The 22,856-nt window shown below is 47.4% G+C and overlaps 1 protein-coding gene across 8 annotated transcripts in view; it reads left to right on the top strand.

The window, feature by feature from the left end:
• Nucleotides 1–22,856, top strand: part of CFAP61 (cilia and flagella associated protein 61) — a 292,210-nt gene that overhangs the window by 232,660 nt on the left and 36,694 nt on the right. For all 8 annotated transcript variants that reach the window (XR_014832901.1, XR_014832904.1, XR_014832903.1 and 5 more), the window contains one exon: nt 16,830–16,920. Coding sequence is in view for 5 of the 8 variants with exons in the window: in XM_085004564.1 (XP_084860690.1) it covers nt 16,830–16,920 (91 nt within the window). In the remaining 3 variants the exon portion in view is untranslated. The remainder of the gene's footprint in view (nt 1–16,829; nt 16,921–22,856) is intronic.

Raw genomic sequence — 22,856 nt, forward strand, 5'->3', positions numbered from 1 at the left:
TTTTTTTTTTTTGGCCCTTTTAGGGCTGCACCTGAGGCATACAGAAGGCTAGGGGTCCAGTCTGAGTGCAGCTGCTGGCCTGCACCACAGCCACAGCATTGTGGGATCTGAGCCTCATCTGTGACCTATGCCACAGCTCACAGCAATGCCAGATCCTTAACCCACTGAGGGAGGCCAGGGATCAAACCTGCATCTTCATGGATACTAGTCAGGTTCTTAACCTCCTGGGTCACAAAACAGGAACACCCTGCCTCCCTCTTTTGCGTCAAACCTTCCATGGCTGAGTATCACTCAAGAGATGAAAGTCCAAGCCTCGTAGTCAAGGGCTAGAACCCAACCTCCTCCCACACAGCATCCGCCCGGACACTGGAAACACACACCATCTGTGGTGCCCAGAGCTCCCTGGGGCTTCACCTCCGCACCCCTGAGTGGCTCCTCCTCCCAACAGCGCCTCAGCAAACACCGACCCCTTCCCTGTGCTTGTGTCACCAGCCCATGAAGGCGAACCACAGGGCTTACTCACACTGTTACATCACTTGTCGCCCAGAATTGTAATTCTTTTTACACATCCCCTGTCTCTCATTGTCCGAGAGCCTCCGGGTATAGTAGCCTCTGGATGGCAGCATATTTGTCTCTGCATTTGGAATATTTCTCATGGTAGCCATTCAGTAAGTGCTTGCTTTTTTTACCTTTTTATCTAGACCAGTACTGTCCAGTAGAAATAGAGTGTGAGCCTACTAAAAACTTTACATTTTTTAGTAGTCACGTTAAAAGCATAAAAAGATGGAGTTAAGTGTAATGATACATTTTCACTTAACTCAGTATATCCCAACTATCATCTTTTCAATGTTTAATCAGTGTCACACGTATGAATGAGCTAGCTTATGTTCTTTCTGTTTTTATACTGAGCCTTTGAAACCTGATGTGTGTTTTGCATTTACTCCACATCTCGGTACAGACAAGCCATGTTCAAGTGCCTGGCAGCCGTGTGGCTGGTGGCTTGAGGCTGGCGGCTCGTGGATCCTGGACTGGATACCTCGGTCTGGGCAGTTGCTGCCCTGAATCTGTTTCTTTAACTGCAAAACAAGAGGTTCTCTAAGACCTATAATCTGACATCCCTTCTAGCTCTAAAAAAGCCTCTGCTATTTCGTGATGAATCAAGGAGGATGTTCCCTGTCTGAGAGGGGAGAGTGTCCTTCCACTGATGGCCAGGTGGACTGGCCACTGCTCTGATTCTCGCATCTCCTGTGCTCCCAGCACACACCCTGTGTCCGTCGGAGGCATGGTGCAGCCACAAAAATCTTGTGAGCTCAGATTTGAAAATTTAACTCCACTGCCATTTTTTTAAACTGAGAGTAATACAGTAAAAAGACCTAGCAATGAGTGATTTCTTTTAACTTTTTATTTCAAATAATTTCAAACTTCCAAAAAGCTTAGACAAGTAGAACACAGACGAGCCCCATCCCCTTCACCCTCAGTCTCCTGTTAACATCTCGCTTGCTCTGTCATTCTTTCTCTCTTTGTTCACACACACGTACACACACACGCTTCACAGATGGAACGACATCCCTTTTTCCTGATATTTGAAAGTCAGTTACAGGCAGGATGCCCTTCTTAGTAACTCAGCAAGTGGTTCCTAAGAATAAGGACGTTCTTGCATAACCACAGAACACTTGTAGGAATTTAAAAATGGCATTAGTGGAGTTCCCATCGTGGCTCAGTGGTTAACGAATCCGACTAGGAACCATGAGGTTGTGGGTTTGATCCCTGGCCTTCCTCAGTGGGTTAAGGATCTGGCATTGCCGCGAGCTGTGGTGTAGGTTGCAGACACGGCGCAGATCCCGAGTTGCTGTGGCTGTGGTGTAGGCCGGTGGCTACAGCTCTGATTCGACCCCTAGCCTTGGAACCTCCATATGCCGCAGGAGCGGCCCAAGAAAGGCAAAAAGACCAAAAAAATGAATAAAAATGACATTAGTGCCACACACATAAGAATCTTCAGTCCTTCAAGTTCGTCTGTTTTCCCACTGAGGTCCTCCTTCTGGTCCATGATGCATCCCACCCTGCAACTCATCTCCATGTCTGCAACATCATCTCCAACCTGCGACACCTCCTTGGCCTTTATGGTCATGAACCTTCACTTGTGAAATACTCAGGCCGGGTATTTTGTAGGACGCCTGCCCATCTGGGTCTGTCTGACATTTCCTTGTTGTTGCTCTTGGGTTGTTGCCTTCTTGGCAAGAACTGAGGGAGTGATGCTGTGTCCTCACCACTGCACCACCCCCTCCCTCCCCCGCTGTGCATCGTATCTGGAGGCACATGGCCTGGATTCCTTCTCTCATGTGTGGCTAACCACGGGCATGCGTGGAGTGGAGGAGGCAGTTTTCTCCGAGGCATGTGTGCTGTTTTTACCTTTGTAATCAGTTAGTGCTACTTTGAGACTGTACATATCCCACGTTTCATCATCCTTTGGCCCACTTACTTTAGCATTCATAAATAATTCTTGCCTGAAACAATTGCTGCTGTGTGGTTTGCCAAAGGGTGATTTTTTTCCTAACTCCATCATTCATTCTGCATTGACTCCTTAGCTTTGGACCGTAAGGAAGAGTCGTCCTGTCACCTCCACTTGTTTTTATCTTTCACTTGTCTGTATCAGCTTGGATTTAGGGATTACAGACTTACTGGCCATGCCAGCAGCATACAGAAGTTCCCGGGCCGGGCATCGAACCCACCCCACAGCAGCGACCCGAGCTGCCGCAGTGATAGCACCAGAGCCTTAACCTGCTGTGCCCCAAGGGAACTCCTTTTTGTTATTGAAGTGTAGTTGATTTACAATGTTGTGTTAGTTTTGGGTGTATAGCAAAGTGATTCCATTACACATGTATCTATTCCTTTTCAAGTTCTTTTCCCTTGTAGGTTATTCCAAGACATTTGAGTAGCGTTCCTGCACTATACATAGGTCCTTGTTAGTTATCTATTTTATATATAGTAGTGTGTATCTCTTAATCCCCAACTCCTAATTTATCCGTCCCCTCCTTTCTCCTTTGGTAACCATAAGTGTGTGTTTTATGTCTATGGGGCTTCCTGTTTTGCAATTAAATGCACTGGTATCATTTTTTTTTAGATTCCATATATAAGCCATATCATAGATTTATGGATTCTTGTATACGTGGCCATATCCATTACCCTCATTATTGTGTGTTTAGGAAATAAGAACTAGAACTATGTGAGCGGAACATTAATACTTGATTTTTTGCAAACTACCAAACCTGAAAAGCGACAAAGAAAGGGAAGAAGCAGTTGATCGTTTATCATCTCTGTAAAAGCTTTAGTAAAAAAAAAAAAAAAAAAAAAAAGTATATTAATTAGACATTTTTTTTGTTATGAAAGGGAATGATTTTATACCTATCGTAATTACTTATTTCAAATATCTATTAACCGCGCCGTATATATTGGATACTTAGTGAATGGTATTTCTACTAAGCACTCCTTTAAAATTGAACAAGCAATTAATTTAACCAAAGGGCTCATGAGGCAGCAAAATATCTTCCCTCTGGGGGTTGCCGGGCTCCCGTGGCCACTGTCTCACAAGAGGTAACTCCACCTGACTCTTTTGTTCCCCGCCCTCGGACCTGTGGGGGGTTATGTGTGCTTGGCTACACTTTCTTTTTTTTTTTTCTTTTCCTACAGAAAAGAGATAGGAAATGGCCATGGCTGCGAGCGTGGCTGAGTGGCTGAGTGGCCTAATGCTAGCCTGTGCTCTCTGCAGCCTAATTAAAGGAAAATGGTTGTGCTTTCTATGAAGAGCAGCGCAGGCTGGGAGGAGAGGAGCGCAGGAAGGGGAGCGGGGCGCTAAGAGCTTTCCTTTCTCCTCGGCATTAAATGTGAACCTCGCCTCCGACTCCGAGTCCCGAATTTATGTAGCAAATCAATGTAAATAGCTGGACAACTTCCAGGGCACTCGACGTCTCGTCCAAATTCAATTAACACAGCCCCGCATACACCAGCAGCGTGCAAGGACGTGCCGCAGAGGGACGAGGAGGGCAGGTACACGGAGGCGGGTGTGGGCCTGGTCCCCGAGCTCTCCCAACAGGCGGGGCTGGGAGGGCGGCCCGGTTGGCTCCCTACCTGGGCAGGCGACATCCCAACGTCAAGAGAAACCTGAAGGTCGACGTACATTGACAGGAAATCTGTAGCTGTATGAACATTATGCAGTTGCCATGAGAAGACTGTTTTGCTTTGGTGAGAGAGGCAAAAAAAAAAAAAAATCAGGTCAGAGGAAAATGCAGCCCAGCTGGGCATCGGAGGGCCTCCACCTTCACCCCACCGTTTCCTCTCTGCCTCTGGACACATCTGACCAGCAGCTGGGTTAACCATCTCACCCGAATTGGCTCCCTCTTCAGAATAAACAGGCAGAAAGAGGGAACTCCATTTAACCCTTTTAACTTCCATCCACTGAGACCAACGTAATCACTTGAGGCCACAGTCATTTATTTCCGCAGGCAACTTCTTAGTGGACGACAAAACTTCATGAATGGTGTGACGTCTCTCCTACCTTGATGCAGCTAAAATGAATCGCTGCTTTGAAACTGCAGCTAAGGAGTTCCGGTCATGGCTCAGTGGTTAAATCCGACTAGGAACCCTGAGGTTGCGAGTTTGATCCCTGGCCTCGCTCAGTGAGTTAAGGATCCAGCATTGCCATGAGCTGTGGTGTAGGTCGCAGATGTGGCTCAGATCCCAGGTTGTTATGGCTGTGGCTGTGGCCAATAGCTGTAGCTCCAATTAGACCCCTAGCCTGGGAACCTTCATATGCTGCAGGTGTGGCCCTAAAAAGACAAATAAATAAATAAAAATAAATAAATAAATAAACTGCAGCTAAAATAAACGCATGCAGACACCCTAGAAGGAATAAAAGCAGCCACCAAGAAAGGCAGAGTTATGCCAAAGAAAGATTTTTTTTTTTAATGGCAGCACCTGCAGCATATGGCCAGGGACTGAATCTGAGCTTCAGCTGCAGCCTACACGAATCTGTGGCAATGCTGGATCCTTTAACCCACTGTGCCAGGCTGGGGAGTGAACCCACACCTCTACAGCCACCTGAGCCACTGCAGTTGGATTCTTTACCCATTGCACCACAGCAGGAACTCCCAAGATTTTCTTTCAACTAAACAGCAAACAGAGAGTGTTCATTTTAATAATTTATTTTGTCTCTAGTTCACACCAGGAAAGATCTGAGGAAACTTACACAAATGTCTACAATAGGATAATTAAGAACAACAACAAGAACACAATATATGGAGCCTGCACCAGGCACACAGCCAAACCTCTTTCTCCTAGTGTCTCTGAGAATTCTGATAGTAACTCTTTCCAGCAAGGACCCCTATCATCCCCATTTTGTAGCTATAAAGACTGAGGCTGAGAGGGTAAAGCAACAGCTCAAGATGACATAAGCTAACAAGTGGGGTGAAAAGACGAGGCCATTAGTGAATGGGACACTTGAGGCAAGCCAGCAACATGAAGCTGAGCCCAGGTAGAGAGACTGTGCCCTCTGCAGCATGGGTGCTTCTGCAGTAAACTTGCACCTGTGGCATTGGGTTCCTTTAAGGTCAAAGCAAGGAGGGAAATGTTTATCCATAGCTAGATTTGCAAGGTGCCTAAGAGAAATGTATTCCATTTTCTCAGGTGAAGCATGGTTTTTCCTGGGCTAAGTGTCCAGGACTCAGAAAAACAAATGGTCAGCAGACAGATCTTTCAGATAATCATGCAGAAATAGTATTTCTGGAAACCAAGACTCCAGAGGCAGGGGTGGCAGGCGGTCTGAGCTCCAGCCTCAGCAAAATCTGGGTGCTGACACTGACTCGGGACAGATGTGTGGACAATATCTTACAGACATGTGCTTAAGAGGTAGCATGGCCTCCTGGCCCCTGGCCCGGGGCTGGCCAGGACCTCCCTCCGCAGGCGGTTCTGGGCGTGTCCACTCACAGGCAGATACATCACACCGGTTTCGGTGCCCCAGCCGACAGTAAGCAGCCTTCCTCCTCTGAGCCATTCAAGATTGTCTCCCCAGCACCTCTGCAGCTGGGCTGGGGGGCTCCCCGGGTGCCCGGCTATAAGCTGTTAGCTCTGGTTCCTGGGCACAGCAAGGTAACTGGCCACACCCCAGAGCTGGGAGCTGACCAGCAGTAAGAGAGAGGCTGCTTACAAGCCGTTCAGAAGCTGGCTGACTTCTGCCAGAGATGAGAATTTTGCTTTCAGTGCCAGGGCATTGGGAGGCATTTTTCCTTAGAGTAGTAAACATCCATTATCTGGTGAGGCCAGTCCTAGATTTTTGACAACAACACCGTAGCCACGTTACATCCAGAGGACATTCGGTTTTCTGTTGTCTAGATCTTTAGCAGGTGACAGTTACAGCTGACTATCCAATCACTAGTTGGTTTTGCTTTCAAAATCATTCATCTTACCTTCTAGATCTGCCTGAGAGCAATCAGGGGATTAGACAGAGACTCTGGCCAACTCACGTTGGGCAGGAAATGGTCACGTCGAACTTCCACTTGGGTCTGCAGGGCTTTTTGTCCCAGTGCATCACGGGGCTGCGTCCGCCCCTGTAATGTGTGGCACCCTGAGTAAACACCACTGCCCCAGAAACGTGTAATTTCATTTCCAAGCAGACCTAGGGCTAACTGGAAATGGTTATTTGTTCCTATTCTTATTTTTGAAAACGGTATTGAAATGCACGAATCCACTTTCTTTTAAGGGCAGAATAAAATGCGCAGAACGCAGCCTCACAGTGTGAACACAGACTGTTCTCTCCTTTCCTCTGCATTAAGCCAACTTGGGCCGGATGGGGACGCAGAGGACACCAGGGCTCCCCCGTGGGCTTGGGAGTGGCTGTCACATGTGGAAAATATTGTGTGTGTGTGTGTTCCTGTGATCTTTAATTTGGGGACAGGTTTGACTCTAGCGATTGTTAAGTTCTTGTTCTGGGAACTTTAGCTGATCACACTCTCCCAATTTTCACAAACTTAACTCTAAGACTCCTTTCAAGTAGCTGCTGTGGAGTTGATTGGACATCATAGCAGACAACGTCTATTCTCTCTTTTCAGAATCCTGATTTAGAGGATGTTGTACCTAAAATAAATGACAATGATTCCCAGACTCTCCTGCAGCCAAGGAAGCCATATGACAAGTCTTTGGCCAGTAAGATATAAATAGAAGGGCCAAGTGAGACTTGTAGGAATTATCCCTAAGATAAAAAGAAGGGCCCTCATTTTCCCTTTTTGCACCCAAGAATGTTCTCTGATGACTGGCGCTCAGCAGCCATTTTTGCTCCATGAGGCTGAGGGCACCATGGACAGTGCTGCAACCACCATGCCCATCCTGGACACCCCACCTAGACTTTCTCTGTATGAAAAAAGTATACCTATGCCTTTTGAAAGCCAGAGTTCTTTTGAATTTTTTAATAACTGCAATCAAACCTAAAGCTAATGCAGGGGATATCCAGGAAACTGGGCTAGAAAGTTTCAGAAAGTTGCTAGAAAGGCTCGGGAAATGAGATTTGGTTGTGCAGTTGTTCAGAGCTAGACTTGTCACTTCAAGCAGAGTTTTGGTTAAGAACCAGTTCAGCCACGTGTCAGTTGTGTGACACTGGGTGAGTCATTTAACCTCTCTGAATCCGTTTCCTCATCTGTAAAATAGGCCAGCAAGCCCCACTTTAGAGGACTGGATTAGGATGAAATGCGATAATGCCAAAAAAAAAAACTTTAGCACCGTGACTGTGATTTTGTGTCCCCAGGTGGCAGCACCTCCACCACCAAGCGTGATAGAAAAGCACACCTGGGCAGCACACAGGGTACTTCAGGTGGGAGAGCCACACGTCTTACTAATGATGAAATCACTTCAATAAGAACAAGAAAAAAATATAACAAGTTTATGATACCTGTGCTTTCACAGGTATCATTGCTAAGGACAAGGCAGTGGAAGTTCCTTCAGTTAAAAAAAAAAAAAAAAAAGGCAAAGCAACCTAAAGAACTTCTGTTTTTTGCTTTTTAGTGCTGCACCTGTGGCATATAGCAGGTCCTAGGTGAGGGGTCAAATCAGAGCTGCAGCTGCCGGCCTACACCACAGCCACAGTGATGTGGGATCCAAGCCGTGTCTGTGACCTACACTAACTACAGTTCACGGTAACACCAGATCCTTAACCCCAGGATCCTTAACCCGGCAAAGCCAGGGATCGAACCCGCATCCTCATGGATACTAGTCGAGTTTGTAACCCACTGAGCCACAACGGGAGCTCCCTAAAGAACATTTTTGAAGTATTTGATGATACAGTCCATGCAAAAAGTGATGGGTTCCCAAAGGGCTGCAGTTAGGCAAACATTTGCCCAGGAGAGGCAGATGTAGAAACGCAGCACTGGGGAGGCCGCAGATCTGAGGACAGCCGCCTGCCTGCAGTTCACTCCTGGCTGAGGCACACGCCGGCCTCCGCCTGGTCCTCAGCCCTTCACTCCAGCCTCTCCATTCTGAAGGGTGCACTTTGGCTGGGGTCGGGGGGGTGGGGTGGGGTGTGACCACAGCTTCTAGTGGTCCCCTCAGAGCCCAGCAAAGCATCCGGCACACAAGGGCTAGATTAACAACAAAGAACGGTCCCCTAGCAACTCCCCCTCACCGCTTTGCAGCCATGGGAAATCCACTCCAAAGACGCCTCGGATAGAAAGGAGTGGGGAGCATGAAGGGAGGGAACGAGTGTTCTCTGCAGGGTGGATGGGGGCGACAGAGAACAGAGAACTGGAGGAAAGTGGGCATCAGGAGGAAAGAGAGGGTTTTGAAAGGCCTCATTGGACTGTTAGGAAGGATGGACAATGGACAGATGGTTGGAAGAAGAAAGGAAGACAGGACACAGCATGTGTGTTCTTGGCACTCACACCGGCCTGGAGAAGGGGACAGGAGACAGGTGGCTTCTGAGGACGTGTTTACACACCTGCCTCTGTTACCAACTCTTTGGAATCAGGTTCCCACAAGGTCCTCCTGCCCGGTGTCACTTGCGTCACTCTGGAGAGCAGGCTTTCTGGGACAGGCCGGGGGCAGGGCTGGGGCTGCTTTATAGGGACGTCTCCAGTGGGAAGGGGCAGGGGTCTCTCGGGCGGGCAAATGTGCTGCTCAGGCTCCAGATCCAGGGCTGGCCCATCCTCTCTGCACACAGCCTGCCTGCCCGGGGAGGGTGTCAGGGAGAATAGCTCTGCCATGGGGACGCTAATCCCAGGTGTTAGGTGGGAGGTCTCTGCACACAGACCCCTATAGGCAGCACTAAAGATGCAGCACTAAAGAAGGGTTAGACCTTATCACCTAGATTCCAACTTATTTTTCCCAGGGGGCTTTGCTGTTGACACCTCCACATCACCCAGAGTCTTTAGCCAGGCCTGGTGGACCCATGCACGTGCCTGCCGTGGCCCTGTAGGTTAGGGATGCTGGCCAGGCTGGCTGCTTGAACTGGCTGCTGCCACCCACAACAAGGATCCAGTGTAGGCAAACCTGTCCTTTTAAGAAAGACTGAGTTAGACAATATGAGATGACAAAGAAATAGCTTTCAGAGAAAGGAACAAGATAAAAACACACAAAAACAACTGAATGACGAGGAGCTAGGCAATCTACCTGAAAAGGAATTCAGAATGATGAAAGTAAAGATAATCCAAGATACCAGAAAAAAGAATGGAGACACTGGGAGTTCCCATTGTGGCTCAGTGGTAATGAACCCAGCTAGTATCCATGAGGATGTGGGTTCGACCCCTGGCCTCACTCAGTGGGTTAGGGATCCCACATTGCTGTGGCTGTGGCATAGGCTGGCAGCTGCAGCTCCGATTGGACCCCTAGCTTGGGAACTTCCATATGCCACAGGTGCAGCCCTAAAAAAGCAAAAAATAAAAATAAAAAAAAAAGAATGGAGGCACAGATCAAGAAGTTACAATAAATGTTTAACAAAGAGCTAGAAGATTTAAAGAACAAGCAACCTAAGATGAATTGTACAAGAAAATACAATTTCCAAAGACTGTTTAGGCCAAAGCAAGGACACCTGTGGGTCCCACCTGGGGTGTCTGTCTGCAGCCTCAACAATGAGCCCTGATGTCTGTCACTTCCTTCCTTCTGTGTGTGCCATGTCCCCAGTAGAGACGAGGACCCCCCACCCCCATGCTGCAGCACCCCCACCTCAGCCACGCTGCAGCCCACAGGTTGAGGCTCATGGCTGGACATCACCTATGCCCGGGCCTTGCAGGAGGGGTGTGTCCATCACCGTGAATCCAAGGTGCTGTGAGTACAGGAGAGGACATGTGCCACGTGGACATCATGGTCTCAGGACCCCAGCTGCACTTCCCCACCCCCAGGAAAAAAGGCAACCCTTCGGCCACCTTCCTTCTGGAGTAAATCTCCGTGCAGGTGTGAATGGCAGCTGGGGACCCTCTTGCCGGGTCCAGAAGCAAAAACTGACTCTTATCACACCAGGAAAAAATGAGGATGCTTTTCATTAAAAAAAAAAAAAAAAAAAAAAAAAAGGCCTGGGGAGAGGGGTGTGTTTCTTCTCTGCCCACCACCTCCCTCTTCTGAACCAGGGCGTTCCCGGTTTGGCCTCACTCTTCTGCATCTCTCTCTCCCTCCCTGCTGCCGCAGGCTCTGGCCTTGGGGTGGGGATCCAGACTTGAAAGAACAACACCCTTTTCCCACCTGTCTTTCCCTTCAGACACGCCGTTTCTCTGGAGCCCGCTGTGCGCACCCTCTCATGATACATCCCGTCCCCTTGCTTTTCTCAGCATCCAGCGTGGCCAGTGGCTAAGCTGGTTCCCAGGTCCCCACCCAGCGGATGCAATTTTTGCCGATAAAATGGGCTGCATGATTGGACGAAGATGAGCTCCAGAGAAGTCTGATCAATTCCTTAATGATTGGACCACATCGACCAGTGAAGTGTTAATTCAGTTCCTCAAGTCGACATTGCCTGGGCCTTCATCGAAAAGCATATTCCTTGCACAGGTGATGGAGCTTGTCAAGTCCCCCTAATAAACCAGACCAGCCACTGGCAGAATGAACGGAGGCAGGAACGTCTTATCTGGGCCCTAGAGAATCTGTACAAATTTGTTCTCACAGCTCTGTACCCACGAATTTTGTAATGAGGGCGCCATGTCTACACGGCTACGTGGAAGCCACATCATCGCCCTGCTCTTACCCAAGGCTCTCCTGAAGACGGCCAGGCGATCACGGAGGCTACTTAGTCTTCCCATTTTGAATATAAATTGGGAAATAAGTTAATATTTGCTAGTTTAAAATTCACAACGTTCACGGAAACATACATTTCCCAGAGCTTATCGCCAATGTCAGTTATCCACGACACTGGGGGCCATTAACGCAGCTCTGACCCCCCATCCCACTACACCAACACCCCATGCCTTGGCAAGTTCCAGATGATCCTCTCATTTCTATAGAGAAGGAAAGAAGCTAAAACACAGACATCATTCACTTTGGGACCGGGGGGAACTCAACCTAAAACTTTTTTTTTAATTACTCAATGAATTTTATTACATTTATAGTTGTACAGCAATCATCACAACCAAATTTTATAGCATTTCCATCCCAAACCCTCTGTATCCCCCCACCCCCCAACCTGTCTCCTTTGGAAACCATAAGTTTTTCAAAGTCTGTGAGTCAGTATCTGTGCTGCATAGAAATTCACTGTGTCATTTTTTTAGATTCCACATGTCAGTGAAAGCATTTGATGTTGGTGTCTCATTGTATGGCTGACTTCACTTAGCATGGTAATTTCTAGGTCCATCCATGTTGCTGCAAATGCCATTATTTCTTTCCTTTCCATGGCTGAGTAATATTCGTTATGTATATGTACCACATCTTCTTGATCCACTCCTCTGTCGATGGACATTTAGGTTGCTTCCATGTCTTGGCTATTGTGTATAGTGCTGTAATGAACATTGGAATACAGGTGTCTTTTCGAGTCATGGTTTTCTCTGAAAAATGCCCAGGAGTGGGATTGCTGGATCAAATGGTAATTCTATTTTTAGTTTTCTGAAGAATCTCCATACTGTTTTCCACAAGTGGTTGCACCAATTTACATTCCCACCAACAGTGTAATAGGGTTCCTTTTTCTTCACACCCTCTCCAGCACTTACTGTTTGTAGACTTTTGGATGATGGCTATTCTGGCTGGTATAAGGTGGTACCCATAGTGGTTTTGACTTGCATTTCTCTGTTAATTAGTGACGCTGAACATCTTTTCATGTGTTTTTTGGCCATCTGTATGTCCTCTTTGGAGAATTGACTGTTTAGATCTTCTGCCCATTTTTGGATGGGGTTGGTTGTTTTTTTGGTATGGAGCTGCAGAAGGTGTTGATAAATTTTGGAGATGAATCCTTTGTCAGTTGATTCATTTGCAAACATTTTCTCCCATTCTGTGGGTTGTCTTTTTGTTTTGTTTAGGGTTTCCTTTGCTGTGCAAAAACTTTTAAGTTTAATTAAGTCCTATTTGTTTGTTTTTGTTTTTATTGTCATTACTCTAGGAGGTGGATCTGAGAAGATGTTGCTTTGACCTAAAACTTTTCTTAAAGTAAAATGTCCTTCTCACATACCTATATCAAAAGCAGATGATTTTCATGGGACTAAATGTTCTTGGTGATTGCAAAATGAGTTTGGTTCAATTCAGAGCTTTTCCAGTTTTAAGTATGAAGGCTGCTATGATTGTAGGATGATTTTGAGGAGGCCCACAGGGTCTGCACCACCCCAAACTCGCTTTCACCCACCCTGAAAGCGGTCACTGCAGCTGGCACAGGAGCTCCCCATGGAGGGGAGAGAGAAACAGCCTGGCCTGCCCTGCCCTGCAGGAAGTTCACCTGCTCCTTCAGTCTCCCCAGGACCAGGCTTGCTGGATGCTGGGGGCCCTATCGCCTGCTGCGCCTTAGAGGTTAAGACACACCCCGGACTGGCCCCCCTGCAGGGTCAGAAGTGTCCCACGTGGTGAAGTGGGCGGAAGCACTCAGGCCACAGTCAGCTCCAAGGAGGAGGTCTGCACTGGACTCGAACCTGAATGGCCGTGGGGAAGTGCGGGTGTGGATCAGGTCCTCTGGGCTGCCCACCAGGCAGGGAGGCCGGATGGAAGGTAAGGGTCTTAGAGTCTCTGTAGCGAGGAGGCAGCAGAGAGAGCAGCAGGCAGCCTGGACACAGCCCTGGAGCTGGGAGAAGCCTGAGCTGGACTCGGACCCCCTCTGGTCAGAACCACCCCCGGAGCTCCAGCCCCCAACCCTGTGCAGAGGAGGCCCCCCTGGAAGCCCCCACACCCACAGCTATTTGCAAAGGCAGTTGGCTGTGGCTTCCAGCACTCCAGCCCCCATGTGGCTCAGATGGCTGGTGTCCGGAGGCTCAGCTGGGCACCCACCGCCTGCCATGAAGGTTAAGACAGATGTACGGAAGCACCCCCCCAATGTTGGAGGGGCCCACATGGAGGGGCTCCAAGATGTCACACAGCTCCCCGCATGGGCGCTGGCATTTCATGGCCCCTTGTAATGGCCTCGGGCATCGTTGAAGCTGTAAGAAAAGTAAGGAGGAACCTTCAGGAATTAGCCCGCTACTTTGGTTTTCAGGGCCTGGCTGCCACAGACAAATCCCAGGGACACTGGCCACAAATAGTTGGCTGCAGAGGTTATTACCTTCTGGGTTGTTGTCTTTTTGTTTTTGTTTTTTTGGCTTTTGAGGGCCTAACCTGTGTCATATGGAGGTTCCCAGGCTAGGGGTCAAATCAGAGCTGTAGCCGCTGGACTACACCACAGCGACAGCAACAGCAACATCAAATCTGAGCCGTGTCTGCAACCTACACCACAGCTCATGGCAACACTGGATCCTTAACACACTGAGCGATGCCAGGGATTGAACCTGCATCCTCATGGATACCAGTCAGATTTGTTTCCGCTGAGCCATGAGGGAACTCCAAGGCTCTTACCTTCCAGACAAGGGTCCCCAGGTGCTTAGTCACAGGAGGCAGTGATGGGAGAGTGAAGAAGAAATTTCAGGCCTCCTGAGTCACTGGTCTGCGAACGACTCAATGTGCTGCGGTCCTCAAGTCTTCGGGCGCCGTCACTGGTGGACGCTGCGTGGGAGGCCTTGAGTTCCAAAGCACTGGAATCTGCAAAGACATCCAACTTCCTCTTCCACCTCCACAGGCCCTGTGCAGATGGGCTGAGTAGCTATATTTTCAGAAGATTAAGGCCTCTCCAGTCTTCAGTGTTCAGCCTCGTGGATGGAGGCTGTGGGATGTGGGTGTCAGACGGTGGGCTGGAGCCCAGGGTGGGCATCAGTCATTGGAAGAGAAGTGGAGTTGCCCCCAAGCACCTGCCTGGAGGCACATGATGAAGAGTCACAGACGGTACCACAGAGACGAGGGCTATGAGGTCATTGGGCAGTGCCTGGGAAGTTGGAACAGGGCTGCACTGGTGCCAGGAGAGCCAAGAGATGTGGTTGTGCCGCCTAGAAGGCTGTGGCTGGAGACCTGGAAACCAGGAGGGTGGGAACTCATGATGCTACCGTGGAAACCAAGAGGGTGGGAACCCCTGATGCTTCCAGGGAAACCTATGGGAGGGGATGGGGGAGTCCCAACAACGGAGAAAAGATGGCCCCAAACTTAAAAGGGCCCACTGGTTTCTAACTTAGGCATTAGGATAGCTTCAATATTTGCGAGTCTATAATTCCCAGAAACTTTCCTGGGAGCTGTTTAGCCCCAAGAGGCAGGGCCCAGCCTGGCAGGGCTGTGTTCGAGTGTGTGAGCTTAGGCATCCCTGATGTTTTGGTCCAAGAAGCTGCCATCTCAGATGTGTCAGAACATCACCACCTGAGCTGATGCCTCCTGAGGTGGCCAGCCTGGCATTGGTGCCTTTGATCCAGGAATTGGAGGGGGTGGGGGTGTTGGATGTCAGCCTGGGTTTTTGGGGCCCAGAACCCCAGCTAGAGCTCCCACCAACTCTTTTTATTCAGGATGCAGCAGCCTTGGGTCACTCACAGCTCTGGGTTTCCACCAGTGCCCCTTTGAGGCCCTCCCTACTGCAGGGCTCGGCCAGACCACCCTGTGAGCCTGGCCCACCCACAGTGTTCCCACTCTTCCCAGTGAGGCCTCTCTTTCATAGTGCTGCCCATCACGGGGCATTTTGCAGAATCTTGTCACCTATTTATTTAGCAGAACTTTATTAATGAAAGACCAGTCGGGGCCAGGCAGTATCGAGCAGATACCATGCCTTGTGCAATGCATGCATTAATCACTCCTTCCTTCATCCAGTGAACATCTACAGGATGCCTAATGCTGAGCTGGATGGCCATGGAGCGGTTATCCTGCACATCTGTGTGGTCTCTGCCAACAGGAGCATCTTTCCCACCCATCATCTTCTGAATCTCTGTTCCCTGAGAGTGGGGCACACCCCTGCCTCTGGGCCTTTGCACCTACTGTTCTGGGAAGGCTCTTTCCCTAATCTCTACGTGGCTCACTCTCCCCTTTCCCTTGGGCTTCGCTCACTAGGTCACTGCCTTAGGTGTGAGCCTTGCTCTCCCATTCCTGCTTGATTTGTGTCTCTTCCTAAGCAGTTCTCACTGATAGGTGGTCCATGGATATCTTGACCGCTTGGATATAGGCTTCATGTTGGCAAGGACATTTGTCCGTGTTGGCCTCTGCTGTCTTCCCTGTCCCCAGAACAGTGCTGGGCACAGGATGGGTATGGGTGAATATTTGTGGAATTAATAGTTGGATGAATATATGACCTGAACGACGAAGTAGATAGTTAAGCATAAAATTAGTCATATTCTGGTCCAGGGAACATTGGTAGGTACTCAGTGATGTAGCCAAGTGCCAGGCTGATCTACACATGCTGTCACTGCCCTTGTCCTTTAATGCCTTGGCATTCCTGGGACTCATTACCTCCTTCCTAAGAATTAGCTTCAAGCCCCAGAAACCAGAAGTTTCTTGTCTGCACATGGGTACGGGTTTCTCTTCCTGTGCACACCCAAGACATCCACTAATAGTCCCAGGAACTACAGACTCACACCCAGAGAGCAGAACCCACACTGTCTGTCCACATGTCTCTAATCCCGAAGCTAAGTTTCCTGTTCCGAACCCTACTTAGCATTAGAACAAAGTACGAGTGAAAATACCAGCAAGTGTTCTTGGTTCTTCCAAGAATGCATCACATATCCAGCAATCCCCTGTGCCTAACGGATGGCCGTACTGTCCTCCGCGTACGAAAGCATTCGTTCAAACAGTTTTCAGGGCAAAGTGAGCAAATCCGGCCACCCAAAGAACAGCTCCCCAAAGAGAGATTCAATTAAGTGTCCGTGCAGTTGCCCGAAGAGCGTGTTGCAACACCGAGGTGGCCTGTTTTTCTGGTCATTATTAATCCAGAAGCCTTAATGATGAACAACATTGGTGTTATTGTCTACCCAAATTTAATTTCTTTATGCAGCAGTTCAGTTAATCCTGCAATCTGTTTTTCTCAAACGAGGGCAGATAATGGAGACACCGTTCTTTACAAGTCTTCAGGCTTTTAAATTCTGATAAAATCAGGATTCTTCACTGGGTCTTGCCCCAGCTCTGAATTAAACCACTTTAAATGTAATTATGGAGCCTGGCCTTACATCAGGGACATCCATTTACAAAATTGATTGGCTAGGCTGTTCCACAAGGCATTTCATGAGCAAACGATTGCAAAAGGGCCAGGACTGTAATTTATAAAGGCAAAAGAAGCAGGTAAATACTTTATTAGTGGTAATGAGAAGGTTTCCAGCTAACTGAATCTTTTCTTTCCTCACCAGCTACTTCACGGAGCCCTGGTGCATGGCCCTCTTTCACGATCGTTTTATTGATCTCAGGAAAGAGTTACGCCAAATCTTATCCTCCAAGGAGGTAAGAATGATTAACGGATTCATGGGTTATTCCTTGCAGATTAGAAGCAGTTACAGTTGTTGATCATTTAGGCTTTTCCCTACTTTCCCACTTTATGGCTTTATATTTTTTAATTAATGAATTGTATTACACTTATAGGTGTACAACCATCGTCACAACCAAATTTTACAGCATTTCCGTCCCAAACCCTCAGTGTTACTCTTGGAACCAACTGTAGTTGATATAAACGAACTATGGAGTGGGTCAACCTAGACAATGATATTTTAAGGAAAGTGGATTATTTAAATCTTTTACGAGGGGCAAAATTCTTTCCCTTCGGGTAACTACTTTCGCGTTATTAGCTAACTGTGTTGGCTGAAGGCAGGGCACGAGTTGCACCTCCTTGCCCCTAGAGGGCCAAGCTTGCATTCCTATGGTTTCTGTGTGTTATCTGCCAGCCATTCGTTAAACATTTGTGTGCGTGTGTTGTTCTAAAGATGTCAAGGGAAGGAGTTCCCGTCGTGGCGCAGTGGTTCACGAATCCGACTAGGAACCATGAGGTTGCGGGTTCGGTCCCTGCCCTTGCTCAGTGGGTTAAGGATCCAGCGTTGCCGTGAGCTGTGGTGTAGGTTGCAGACGCAGCTCGGATCCTGCGTTGCTGTGGCTCTGGTGTAGCCTAGCGGCTATAGCTCGGATTCGACCCCAAGCTTGGGAACCTCCATATGCCACGGGAGAGGCCCAAGAAATGGCAAAAAGACAAAAAAAAAAAAAAAAAAAAAAAAAAGGATGTCAAGAGAAGTCAAGATGTCCACACAGACTCCTTTTATAACCGAAACTTCTTTCTCAAAGCCACACGGGGAGTTCCCTGGTGGCGCAGCAGGTTAAAGATCTGGCATTGTCTCTGCCAGTGGCTCGGGTTCAGTTCCTAACCCAGAAACTTCCATATGCCTCAGATGCAGCCAAAAGAGAAAAAAAAAAAAAAAAAAAAAAAAAAACCACCATACAGGATTAACTGGAACGTAGGTTACATAGCCCCCAAGCTCCCTACTTGGCAAGAAATTTGGCTCTGCAATGTAAATAGTAAAATATTTGTGAAACTTTTAAATTATTTTTTCAATACTAGAGTCCTTACAAGAGTTATGGGAAGTGTACACCTCTGGTCAAGTGTCCATTCTGGATTCTTCCTTGACTCCCTCAGACAAGGGCTGGAGCTTGGCTTGCATTCCACCTCGTCTGACTATCTATAAACAGGCAGGTCCTGCGTCTCTGTGTTGCCTCCACCTGGAGCACCCTGGCCCCTCGCAGGTCCCCATGATATGAGCTTCCACACTGGACACACAGATGCAGCCCATGCACCCGGGCCTCTCCTCCTAGCGCCGCACACCCCACCCCTGAAGCACAGCAGGGACCTCCAAGGTTGGGGTTACCATCATCACCATCTCCTTCACTGATGAGGAGCCTTTAAGGACCTGCCATTGGTCACACCACTCAGATTCCCACTCCAAAGCCAAGGGCATCAGCACTGAGCCAAAGTGGTGAGTTGGTACCCTCTCTGCATTGCTCCACCCCTGCTCAGTTTCATCCCTGGGGTCCAAGCCGGGAGTGTCATGTAATTTTCTTTTTTTAAAAAAAATGTTATTGAAGTATAGTTGATTTACAATGTTGTGTTGATTTCTGCTACCCAGCAAAGCAACTCAGAGATGATAGACAGACAGACAGACAGACAGATAGATAGATAGATAGATAGATAGATAGATATTCTTTTTCATATTCTTTTCCATAATGGTTTATCGTAAGATGTTGAATATAGTTCCCGGCATAATTTTCTAATCTGAAGTAGATTCAGATTGGGAAAAAATAGGTTCCTACCTACATAATAGGAACCAGGCAGGGTATGTGCATAAAGGGAGCAGAAGGGCTGATGGCTAAAGAGCCAGGTCAGCCCCGACGAGCAGCATGCATATCAGAGGTAAGAAGAGTAGCACGCTGAGATATAAGATGTTACAGGTCAGACAGGTCTGTGGGGAAGTGAGTCCATGCCGAGACCAGCTCAGCAATTTAGGGCTGAAGAACAGGTGCTGTGAAACTTAAGGAAAAAGTTAACATAAAACAAGGTGAGGGGGGCAAGAGCACCACCTCAAGAAACCACACTGCTTTTATTGTGCTCTTTAGGGTTGCCTCAAGAGAGAAGGGGGCTATAGATGCAGGATATAGTTTTGTTTTTTATAAGTTCTTTTATTATTTTAAAAGTCACATAGCTGGTAGATGGTTAAGCTTTTATTCTGACCTTTAGGCATGTAACAATCATTAGCATTTGAGGAAGCTTGGCCTTAGCTATCTATGCATAACATTCTAGAGAATCATCACTGTGCTTCCACAAAAGGCATGCCTATCTGCTCTTCCCCCCCCCCCCCCCCCCCCCCGCCGTGCCTAGGTTTGCACTTTGGTTCTCTTTGCTAATGCATATTCTGCTAACGACCACTCATAAACCACTTGGGGCCATGAGGTTCCTCTTTCTCTTATTCTTAAGAGGACATATCATGCTGTGCAAACAGCGTGCCAATCTGCACAGGTCAGGTGTGCCTAGACCAATGCATTATGTCCTCATTCAGCTGACCTTATGAATAACTTATGCCTTTAGGTCTTTGTACTTAAGCTTAAGTCATTTACCAGCACTGTGACTGTTTTCCAAGCAGGAAGATGGGGTAAAGTAAAGCAGGACAAGATGGAGTTTTCAGCAAAGAGGCTAAGAAAATATTGTAGAACTATGTCTCGTGACAAGTCCACTTAAAACATGACCCCAAGCTGGAAGCCTGGTTCTCACAGAACTTCGCTCAACTCCGCAGGTCCCACCTCTCAAAGTGTAATCCGCACAGCTGCCCCAAAGCAAAGAGTCATCACATCAGAACTGTGCCTAAATCCTTCTAAACCCCAGATCTGAGCTCCTCAGTTAAACTTTTGCATGGAGCTGAGGGGTTTTAGGCATCAAGCTTAAAAGCGAAGCCTGCCGTTCATGTTCCTAAGTACATTGTCAAATGCAGTGACAGTGGCTCCTCATGACACGCACTGAGACTCCACAACCCTCTAGTCACGAGAAGATCTCTGCTCTGGGTCAGTCTGCAGTTCCTAAACTTAGCCTGGACAGTGGACCCTGGCAGCTGAGCAGGTAGGGCAGAGGTGGCCTTTGCAGAAGATGCACTAAAGGGCTCCCAGCCATCCTTGTGGGCTCTCGAGATTTGCAGAAAGGGGAACCTCTGTAAGAAGAGCCTCCACTGGGGGATTGTTCTGACATTGGGCAGGTGTAATGGCCACAGGCAGAGTTAGGGCCTGCAGCTCTGTAAGAAAAGCCTCCACTGGGGGATTGTTCTGACATTGGGCAGGTATAACGGCCACATGCTGGGACCTGCAGCGGTGTCTGTCTGTAGCTCATATCCCCGTGGAACAAGAGCTCAGAGCTGGGGGGAGAGAAGTGGGGGCTTGTGTGCAAGCACAAGGCACAGAAGAATGGCTCCAAGTAAGTGCCAGCCACCAAAGTCAGAGTGATGGAGACAATTTCGGTGGGGACAGGCCAACAGTGGAAGTGATAGTCACACAAACAGACATGTGAAAATTTCCCTGAAGAGTCTGCTAATAGAAAATAAAGCAGATGGGTTTCACTAAAGAATAACAGACATTTCCCCTGTGGCACAATGGGAACGGCGGCATCTTGGAAGCCTTGGGATGCAGGCTTGATCCCCGACCAGGCACGGTGGGGTAAGGATCGGGCACTGCCACAGCTGAGGCTTAGGTCGTGACTGCAGCTCTGATCTGATCCCTGGCCCAGGAGCTCTATATGCTGTGGGCAGCCAAAAAAAGAAAACAATAATAATAATAACAGTAATTCGCTTTCTCAAATATTGAGGTGATGTTACCCATTTAATGTCACTTTCTACCTTGTCTTCAGGGAAGTACAGAAGTTCAGTGCCATTAACTATGATGTCCTAGAGCTCGTTTTATCGATTTTTCCCGCCCTCCACATGTGGAGAAAGAAAGAAAACAGTATTATCTGTGACTGTCATTATAAGTCACATATAGATTATAAATCTGTATATGATTTATTATTTTAAAAAGATCATTATAAGACATCTCAGATTCTTTTGTGGAAACAAAAAGGGGAAGAGATTATAAACCCACTGGTATTGCATTTGGCCAAAGAGTCACTGACCAGGTTGAAATTTTGATTGGGAAAATCATCCGTCAAAATTCTCTAAGAAAGCTGTAACAATAATATATGAACATCAGGAGTTCCTGTTGTTGCACAGTGGAAACGAATCTGACTAGGAACCATGAGATTGTGGGTTCGATCTCTGGCCTCGCCCAATGGGTTAAGGCTCTGGTGTTGCTGTGAGCTCTGGCGTAGTTTGCAGATGTGGCTCGGATCCTGCATTGCTGTGGCTGTGGCATAGGCCAGCAGTTGTAGCTCCAATTAGACCCCTAGCCTGGGAACCCCCATATGCCGAGGATGCAGCCCTAAAAAGCACAATGATAATAATAATAATCATAGTAATATATGAACAACAGAACCACACATCATATGAAGTAAATATTGATAGAATTGGAAAAACCAGTTTTAAAATAATAATTGGCAAAGTTCCCTGGTAGTGAAGTGGGTTAAGGATGCGGCATTGTCACTGCCGTGGCTCAGGTCGCTGCTGTGGTGAGGGTTCAGTCCCTGGCCCCAGAACTTCCACATGCTGCAGGCACAGCCAAAAAGAGTTGGAGAATTTAGTATCTCACTTTTAGTAATGGATAGAACCACCAGAGAGAAGAGTAAAAAAGAAATGTAGGACTTGAAGAGCACTCTAAATCAACGAGACCTAATAGATATATACAGAGTACTAAACCCAACAGCAGTGAGATGCACGTTCTTCTCTACTGCACATGGCATGTTCTCCAGGACAGGCCACCAAATGAGTATCAGTACATTTTAAAAGATTTAAATCATATAAAGTATATTCTCCAACTACAATGAAATGAAGCTAGAAATCACCTAGAAACTGAACAACAGATTCTTTTTTTTTAATAATGATTTTTATTTTTTTCCATTATAGCTGATTTACAGTGTTCTATCAATTTTCTACTCTACAGCAAGGTGACCCAGTCACACATATATGTATACATTATTTTTTCTCCCATTATCATGCTCCATCATAAGTGACTAGACATAGTTCCCAGTGCTACACAGCAGAATCAGGATCTCACTGCTTATCCATTCATGGCAATAGTTTGCATCTATTAACCCCAAATTCCCAGTCTATCCCACACCCTCCTCCCCACCCCCTTGGCAACCACAAGTCTGTTCTCCATGTCCATGATTTTCTTTTCTGTGGAAAGGTTCATTTGTGCCTTATATTAGATTCCAGTTATAACTGATATCATATGGCATTTGTCTTTCTCTTTCTGACTTACTTCACTTAGTATGAGAGTCCCTAGTTCCATCCATGTTGCACAAATGGCATTATTTTGTTCTTTTTTATGGCTGAGTAGTATTCCATTGTGTATATATTACCACATCTTCTTAATCCGATCATCTGTCAATAGACATTTAGGTTGTTTCCATGTCTTGGCTATTGTGAATAGTGCTGCAATGAACATACAGGTGCATATGTCTTTTTCAAGGAAGGTTTTGTCCAGATATATGCCCAAGAGTGGGATTGCTGGGTTATATGGTAATTCTATGTATAGTTTTCTAAGGTACGTCCATACAGTTTTCCATAGTGGTTGTACCAATTTACATTCCCACCAACAGTGCAGGAGGGTTCCCTTTTCTCCGTACCCTGTCCAGCATTTTGAACAGCAGATTCTTAAGCAACTTCTTTGGTTTCAAAGAAGAAACCCAATGGGATATTAGAAGTACTTAGAGGCAAATGAAAATAAAAACACAACAGATCAAAATTTATGGGATGCCACTCTAAATA

Source organism: Sus scrofa, chromosome 17, assembly GCF_054392235.1.
Source record: "Sus scrofa isolate SSC_HxYL_T2T_F1_AM1 chromosome 17, Sscrofa_HxYL_maternal_Yorkshire_Landrace_v2.0, whole genome shotgun sequence".
NCBI lineage: Eukaryota > Metazoa > Chordata > Mammalia > Artiodactyla > Suidae > Sus > Sus scrofa.